Below are 8,709 nucleotides of genomic sequence, written 5' to 3'. Positions count from 1 at the left end.
CTAAATCTTGTAATTCCCCTTCATGTCCTTTTCTTTGTCCCCCTCGAAGATCTTCTGCGGTTGCCGGACGAGGTAGAAGTTGCCGATATACACCCTCTCATCTCGGATGTTCATCCAGTCGCAGTTGGTTGACCGATTGAGGGAGTACCGCGAGGCTGCTACGTAAGCAAGAAGGCCTCTCAGCAAGTCCTTAATCTCGCTGGACAAAACCATGATCTTTTCTGGTGGGAACTCCAGTGATTTGATGCTTCGCGCCATTTCCTCATTGCGCAGACGACCGAAAGGTAGCTTGCCGACCGTCATTGCATACAACACAGCGCCAAGAGACCACATGTCCGCAAATCTGGGATTGAACGGGACTTTGCAGACGACTTCCGGTGCTTGAAATCCCATAGTTCCACACGAATCTTCGCACAGTGCATCGCCGGTGACGAATTTCACAGTGTGACCAAAGTCAGCGAGTTTGATGTTGTTGTCGTTGGTAATGAGGATGTTTTGAGTGCACATGTCCCTGTGGGCGTAGCCTGAAAGGTGAATATATTCCAAGGCGTTCAGGATCTGTCCGAAATACCGTCTGGCCACTGGTTCTGTGATGAATTTGGCGTCCTGGGCCCGGAGAAGCTGTTCCAGGTTCCCGCTTTCACAGAACTCGAGGATGAGTCCCGCCCGACCCTGTATGGTCAGAGTATCGAGGAAGCTGACGATGTTCGGATGACTCAGTCGCTGGTGGATCAGCATCTCCTCGGTAATGTCGACTTTCGCACCTCTCTGTTTCCGCTTCCGGCCGGAGTTGAGTTTGATAGCGACCGGCTTGTATTCGCTCTCCTTGCCCAGTTTGGAGGGATGAAGATCTTGGGCGAGTATGACAGAGCCGGATCTTCCTTTGGCGATCACTTGAAGCGGGTTGAAGCCGAGCCCCGACAGCTCAGGGATGATATCGTCGTAGTATTTGTTACCTGAAGAAAGGATTAATTGTTTAAATTCAATTTATGCGGACAATGGAAGTAATTTCCTTGTAGGGGAACATATTTTTACTTTTGATTCCGTTTAATTGGAGCATATTGACAATTTTGTGATACTAACATAGCATTTTCATGTATTTATTAAATTTATTTTAACTTTCTGATTATGAAGTAACTTTGATGCTGTATTTTATATTAACTCCCACACTTTATAACACCTTCCCGAGGCCTTGTTTCCTCCCTTGCCACATCAAGCCCGTTTTCCTGAGCTAAATGTGATTGGACAATTGCTAATATCGATAGTCCAATCAGAGAACGTTTCACAAAATCAACATCCACGACTGGTACACCTTAGATGAAAGTGATTAACCGCTGCCTGTCTTTGTTGACACGAATATGTCTTTGACATCTTTTAAAACAAAACAACGATTGCCTATGTTTTTTGTGTCAGGGATGAAATCACGAATGTTTTCGTTATCTGATTGACTAGCTCGTCGCCCATATGGTAGCCATCTTTGTGAAGCTATACGAGATCAAAACAGCGATCTGATTGGATATCGCTTTTTCATTACAAGGGGCACAACTCGTGGCGCCAACAAAAGTGGCCTTGGTGTGGCAAGGGTAGAAACGCTTGCTTCGGAGTGATGACTTTATCATAGACTTCCGGCAATCACAGCGCTACGATTGCTCTGTGGGAGGGGGCCTAGCTACGTACAGTAAACTACGGTTATAACGAACACGCTTATAACGAACTGACGGATATAACGAACTTACGTTTTTGGTCCCGACTATGTGCTGTAGTTATGCTGTATATATGCTTATAACGAACTACGGTTAAAACGAACTAAAATTAGTAATCCCTTTGAGTTTGTTATAACCGTAGTTTACTGTACGAATGTCGAGTTTTATCTTTATTGAAATGTGAGACCAGAGAACTCATATAAGGCGGTTCGGTAAGCTGGCAGTGTAATGTGTTCCTTCTTCCTAATACTTCCAGATGGGTTCAGTGATCCGTTTGACCCGTGAAGATCCCGGGTAGAATAGGTCTTCAGCAACCCATGATTGCCGTAAAAGGCGACTATGCTTGTCGTAAGAGTCGACTAAAGGGATCGGGTGGTCAGACTCGCTGTCTTGGTTGACGCATGTCATCTATCCCAACTGCGTGGATCGATGTTCATGATGTCAGTCACTGGATTGTCTGGTCCAGACTCGATTATTTACAGACCGCCGTCATATAGCTGGAATATTGCTGAGTGCGGCGTTAAACAACGAACAAACACACAGTACTCGGTTTACTTGACATCAGAACATTACTGACAGCGAGGGTTGGACAGTGACAATAATAATACTGCGTATGAAATTATCTGAACATGAATGTGGATGGGCTTTGAAAACGAGCGGAAAAAGTGATGGTCTTGAATTAATGATAGCTTTGTCGATATAAGACTCCTGCTGTAATATAAAATTAATACAAAGTGTACTTTGTTCCGAATTACCTTCTTTAAAGAACACAATTATCCAGGTAGTTGGAATACTTCTGATTTAGCTGGTCCAAAGACCTATATACATATACGTCTTTGGCTGGTCGACAATGAAATGTGTGATGTTGCCTTGAATATCATCAGCATTTTACTGTGTGCAGAGTGGCCTGGTCCACAAAACGACTACCGCGCGCTTGTGTTAAGATAGAACAGCTACAGTGATGACTGATTGCCCGTGTGCCAGGCCAGCAGTGGTAACAAATAAGTTGGATTAATCAGGGGGATATAGTCAACAAATAAGTGAGACTGTTATAGTTTGTTTTCAGTTTAACACCGCACTCAGTAACATGCCGCCATGTGAGGGTCTGTAAATAATCGAGTTTTGACCAGACAACCAGGCCCTGGGTTCTTGAAAATGATCTTAGCTCAAATTTTGTTGAGAACAAATTTTGTCTTAAGGTTTGATATATGAGCTTAAGTTATTTTCATGAAGCCCGAGCTAGATATTGATATTGTGACCAACGACCCCCTCCGTCGGGGTAGGGTGGCACGCATCAGTCAGGTCGCGGAACCTGCCAACCCTACCCAGTGAGTCCCCTTGTGAATCCCCAAGCATATGTCGGTGAGGACCTACCTGATCCGGGATCCCCACCGGGGTGGTTGAGATAATGTGATGGGGGTACTGATTGCAACCCCAAGAATAGACTTGGAGTAAAGGTGTCGGGTTCAGTTATCTCAAATACAAACAATTTACATACAATAAACTACGGTTATAACGAATTCAAGGGACTACTAATTTTAGTTCGTTATAACCGTAAGTCGTTATAAGCATATATACAGCATAACTACAACAAATAGTCGGGACTAAAAAGTTAGCTCGTTATATCCGTCAGTTCGTTATAATCGTGTTCGTTATAACCGTAGTTTACTGTACAGAGAATGCACCTGCCCCGTGTTCTTGTCACCAGCTTTTCCCTATCCTTACATCCTTACACCCAAAACTTGCTTTAATAGGGAGTGAGTTGTGTTTAACGCCGCCTTTGAACATTATTTGAGTTCTATCGCTGTATGTCGGCTTCATGTGCGAGGTGGGGCGGTCGGGTAGCCTGGTGGTTAAAGCGTTCGCTCGTCACGCCGAAGACCCGGGTTCGATTCCTGACATGGGTACAATGTGTGAAGCCCATTTCTGGTGTCCCCCGCCGTGATATTGCTGGAATATTGCTAAAAGTGGCGTAAAACCATACTCACTCACTCACTCATGTGCGAGGTAAGGTCGAAGTGATGCGGGGCTTAGACGTTTACCACAGCAGGGTATGGTGTTGCTGGATTATGTAAAATGGTTAACATTAGTTGACGTTGACACTCGATGTGACCTCTGTATTTTATTGTGATACATAGTTCCCCAAAGAGAATTGACACACACACACCCCCACCCCACCCCACGAATGGCGAATATTCACAAAGTAATCTGAAAAACAGGTTGGATGTCGCAGCATTTAATGCTGGAGCTTGTCAAGTACGCAAACAGAGGTAATCACTTGATCAAGTAACGCCTTATGATCGGCTGTGATCGGGGTCCATACGTCGGATTAAGGATAATGAGGTGCGGTGAAATGGGGTTTAACGTCGCGTCCATATATAGCGACGTGCATGCATGTGTGTGTGTGGCTGCTTGTACTAGTCCGGACTGATGCCGATTTATGGTGCTAGCACACTAAGATACCATGCCGCAGTTTAACATGAATACCCCACTCAGACACAGTATACTGACTCCGAACCGACCAGTCCTTGTTTTAAACCATTAATGCCGAGCGCCAGACATGGTTACAACAAGTACCATCTTTTAACGTTTTTTGGTATGACGCGGCCGGAGATCGAGCCCCGAACCTTCCGCTCTCCGGGCGGACGCTCTACCACTAGACCACGGAGGCGGTCGTAGTTACCAAGAAGAACCACCTAACCAAAGGTCTCCTGGTCACATGCATACACTTCTTCCAAATGGATACTGCCTAGGCTGCGTACCTTATTATCATTATTAGTTTGTTTGTTTGTTTGTTTGTTTTTCAACGTCGCACTCAGCAGTATTCCAGCTATATGACGGCGGTCTGTAAATAATCGAGTATGGACCAGACAATCCAGTGAATGACATCATGAGCATCGATCCACGCAATTGGGATACGATGACATGCATCAACCAAGTCAGCGAGCCTGACCACCCGATCTCGTTGGTCGCCTCTTACGACACGCATCTAGTCGTATTTTAGGGCAAACATGGATTGCTGAAGACCTATTCTACCCCGGTTCTTCACAGATCTAGTAGTAGTAGTAGTAGTAGTAGTAGTAGTAGTAGTAGTAGTAGTAGTAGTAGAAGTAGTAGTACACATGCATTACACCGTATACCTACCTTCCATATTGGATTAGATCATGTATGATAATTGTTATTTTTTTTTCACAACGCAACAGACAAATCGGGAGTTTACTGAATGAAGCGGTTACCTGTACGAATAGGGCGAGCGGGGTATTTACTGAGTGGAAGTGGGTACTTGTGTGTCCAGATATCCCCCAGGTCACAGGTCTGTGTGTGAACTTCCGTCGTCCCCTCATCGATGTCTGTGACAACTGTAACAAACTGATGGCTAACATCGGGACTGCAAACTGAATCTCCAGATGCGGCGTCGGATAGCAGGCACACGCTCTGTGTTTTCGCGGGGATCGGTTCTGTCTTGCTGCCGTGGGCCTTACAGTTATCTCCCCCTATGTGAGCTTCCATTTTCCTCTTGCGGCCGCGTGTGATCATTTCATTAGTCTGGAGATATGGCAGCGGCCATTTGAACGTCCATTTTAATTATGCTTCTCTGTGACGCAACGCCCATTATGACGTCATGTTGTTATGACGCTATGGTTCCATTCGCTTGGTCTTCACAAATGACGTCATGTCTACGCAAGTTCTGAGTACATGCGCATTGGCAGTGTTGAGTCTGCCAACGCTTTTTGGTAAGCTGGATATTGGGGGGGGGGGGTCTATTTAGAGGGTATTCGGGACTTGGCTGTGTGGTACGCGTGACGCAAATATAATCTTATTCGTTACTCAGACTGAAAAATAATTGTGTGCGTAAATTTTCTTAATGCTTTGGAGAATTTTTGTTAAGTAGTATTCGGGATTCAGGGGTGAGCAATGACACTTGGTGACGAACATTAGAGGGTATTTGGGTGAGTGAGTGAGTATGTTTTTACGCCGCTATCAGCAATATTCAAACAATATCACGGCGTTGGGATACCAGAAATGGGCTTCACACATTGTACCCATATGGGGGAATCGAACCCGGGTCTTTGGCCTTGACGGGCAAATGCTTTATGCCCCTATTTTAGGAATCAGAGGGGGGGGGGGGGGGGGGGGGGGGGGGCTTGCACCCTCAGTGTTTGGACGTTATTTCTTTGTCCGTCTTATGAACAAGTAACTCTACAACGCTTGTGTCTGACTTGTTTACTAACATAAACATGGAAATGACATCAACTTGTTTTATGAATGGACAAACGGATAACCCACGGATCTAAGTTAATTCTCGTCCGTGTTAAAAAGTATTTAGAATTAAAACAATTTGTAATTAGGTCTCATATTGTTTGTTTGCTGTTTAAAACGCCGCAGTCATCAATATTCCAGCTATATGACGGCGGTCTGTACATAATCGAGTCTGTAGATAGCTGCTCGTAATGTAAATCACTGGGTTGTCTGGTAGTTGCTGGTAGGTTGGTTGGTTGGTTGGTTGGTTGATTTACGCCACACTCAGCAATATCCCAGCTATATGACGGCGGTCTGTAAATAATCGAGTCTGGACCAGACAATCCAGTGATTGATATCATGAGCATCGATCCACGCAATTGGGATCGATGACATGCATCAACCAAGTCAGCAAGCCTGACCACCCGATCCCGTTAGTCGCCTCTTACAACAGGTATGGCCGCCTTTTAAGACAAGCATGGGTTGCTGAAGACCTATTCTACCCCGGATCTTCACGGGTCAGTCGCTGGTAGGCAACTCGTAAAGCACTTCATTTTATAGCTTGCAGTTATACAGTCTGCCAACTTGTCTCTAAATGGTAAAACAGAAATTTCAACTTTTAGGACGGAAAACAGCTCAACTCACAATAGCCAGCGGCACAGACTCAGGCTATGGTTACATGTGTTAGCTCGGCCTAACATTGCACATGGGAATGTTCCGAGTCACGTTATTAAACTAAACCAATTTCATATTGAAACATAAATTTAAATCCTACTTATTACCCATGGGATTTTGGATGATCACATTCTGTACGGATAATATAGTGTTACTTAACACTGAAATACCCATTTTTGTTGTATTTTTAAAACGTATTTTGTCTCTTAACATAATAGTGCAGTCCAGACGACTATGCTTGTCGTGAGAGGCGACGAACGGGATCGGGTGGCAAGGCTCGCTGCCTTGGTTGATGCATGTCATCGTATCCCAATTGCAAGGATGGATGCTCATGATGTGAATCGCTCGACTGGCTGGTCCAGACTTGATTATTTACAGACCGCCGTGACATGACTGTAATATTGCTCAGTGTGACTTTAACAACAAACAAATTGACTCACAACAAATGTGACATATCTGCAATACTAATTGTTAATTCTGGGCAGTTCTTTTTCAAACTGCTTAAATAACAGCTGACAGATGAGTGTTCTAGATAGTTGGCGGAATACAGTGTCTGGCACATACTCATTAATTTCAGGGGGGAATCAAACATATCTACGATAGCTTTATGTTTAGTGGTGAAATCATGATGATGTTGCTAGGTTTGTCAGCACCATACCCCGGCTGCTGGGTTTCACTAAAGGGTACACATCTAAGACCTGCAACAGTTCTGGCTAGCCTCTCACAAGCTGACATGCTGTGATATAAAGCCAACGCTGTGATAAAAAGCGGAGTAGCATTCAACTCACTCACTCATAGTGTAAACCTACAGTAAATCTGTGAATATGCTTATTGTTTGTATCCTTGTACAAAGTGTGTTTGTTTGTGTGTTGTTTAACGCTGCACTCAGAAAAAGTCCAGCTATATGACCAGTCTGTAAATAATTGAATCTGGAACGTGCAATCCAGTGATTGACATCATGAGCATCGATCAACGCAATTGGGATCGATGACATGCTTCAACCAAGTCAGCGTGTCTGACCACATAATCCCGTTAGTCGCCTTACAACAAGCAAAATTGCCTTTTATGGCAAGCATGGGTTGCTGAAGACTACCTTTACCTGGGATCTTCACGGGTGTTCCACATACTGTCAACTGTGATGTGAACTACTCCATATTTGTTAGGGATATTCTGTGTGCCCAGATGGGGGACAAATCTGACTGGATGTTGGAGATGTAGGTGTACAAAAGGGATGCAATTTGGGCTGAACCTGACGCATGTAAAGCCTCATTTCATAATAAATGAAAGTATATATGTATATACATTGTTGGCTCCCGACTTTAATAAGAGTGTGACCAAGCACAGAATCCCTATGGGGACTTGAGTAGTATTGTTCAGACTCACTGACTTGAGTGATCTTAGGACTCATTTTGTGTCGTTTTGGGAGTGGAGTGAAGTGAAGCAACAAAGATTAACTTCTTACCCATTCATTGCCTCAACACAAACACCCACTGTTTAAACTGCAATACCTATTGCGGATATCTTCTAACACTTCACGTGCGTGCATGCTCCCATATTTACTTTTGTTTATTCTTACTGAAAATAAAGCTTAGCATGCATGAGTCCTGTGCCAAAATCACATCCTATTCTCACTCCAACATCTCCAGGGGGCATGCTAGGCCAAGTCATCTAAGGTGCCGCGATTCACTGTGCAGAGTAGCATCCCTTGGGCATGCCAGAAACCTTTGATTGTGGGTTCGAATCCCCGTTCGCCCAGATTATGTTTCTAGGTTTGTCAGCACCATACCCGTTCTCGTAGGTTTCACCGAAGTGTCAAAAGTCAGAGACCTGCATCACTTCGGGCTTTCCTCCCACATTAAGCTGACACACCGTGATATAACTGGAATACTGTTAAAAGCGGCATTAAACCCAACTCACTCACTACAACATCTCCAAACATCCAGTCCAATTTATCCCCACTTCAGAATATCCCTGTCGAAGGTTGAGTAGCATATCATCAAGATGAAGGGTGTTCAGCTGATCTGAAACTGATGCTGAGTCCCACGATACAACACAGAAGACACACATTGTTACACATGTTTATTACCAGCAT

The 8,709-nt window shown here is 44.4% G+C and overlaps 1 protein-coding gene across 1 annotated transcript; it reads right to left on the bottom strand.

The window, feature by feature from the left end:
* LOC139447069 (testis-specific serine/threonine-protein kinase 2-like) lies at positions 1-5,240 on the bottom strand. Its single transcript, XM_071228224.1, has 2 exons — positions 4,940-5,240; positions 1-956 (listed from the first exon to the last, which is right to left on the bottom strand). Exons 1-2 carry the CDS (start codon positions 5,238-5,240, stop codon positions 1-3), a joined length of 1,257 nt encoding a protein of 418 aa, XP_071084325.1.
* Positions 5,241-8,709: the final 3,469 nt, after the last annotated feature.

This window comes from Haliotis cracherodii, unplaced genomic scaffold (assembly GCF_022045235.1).
Source record: "Haliotis cracherodii isolate W230 unplaced genomic scaffold, xgHalCrac1.p SCAF_7, whole genome shotgun sequence".
In the NCBI taxonomy this organism is placed as follows: domain Eukaryota; kingdom Metazoa; phylum Mollusca; class Gastropoda; order Lepetellida; family Haliotidae; genus Haliotis; species Haliotis cracherodii.
Note: the sequence above shows the minus strand (reverse complement) of the source record. Positions and strands in the feature narration are given on the sequence as shown.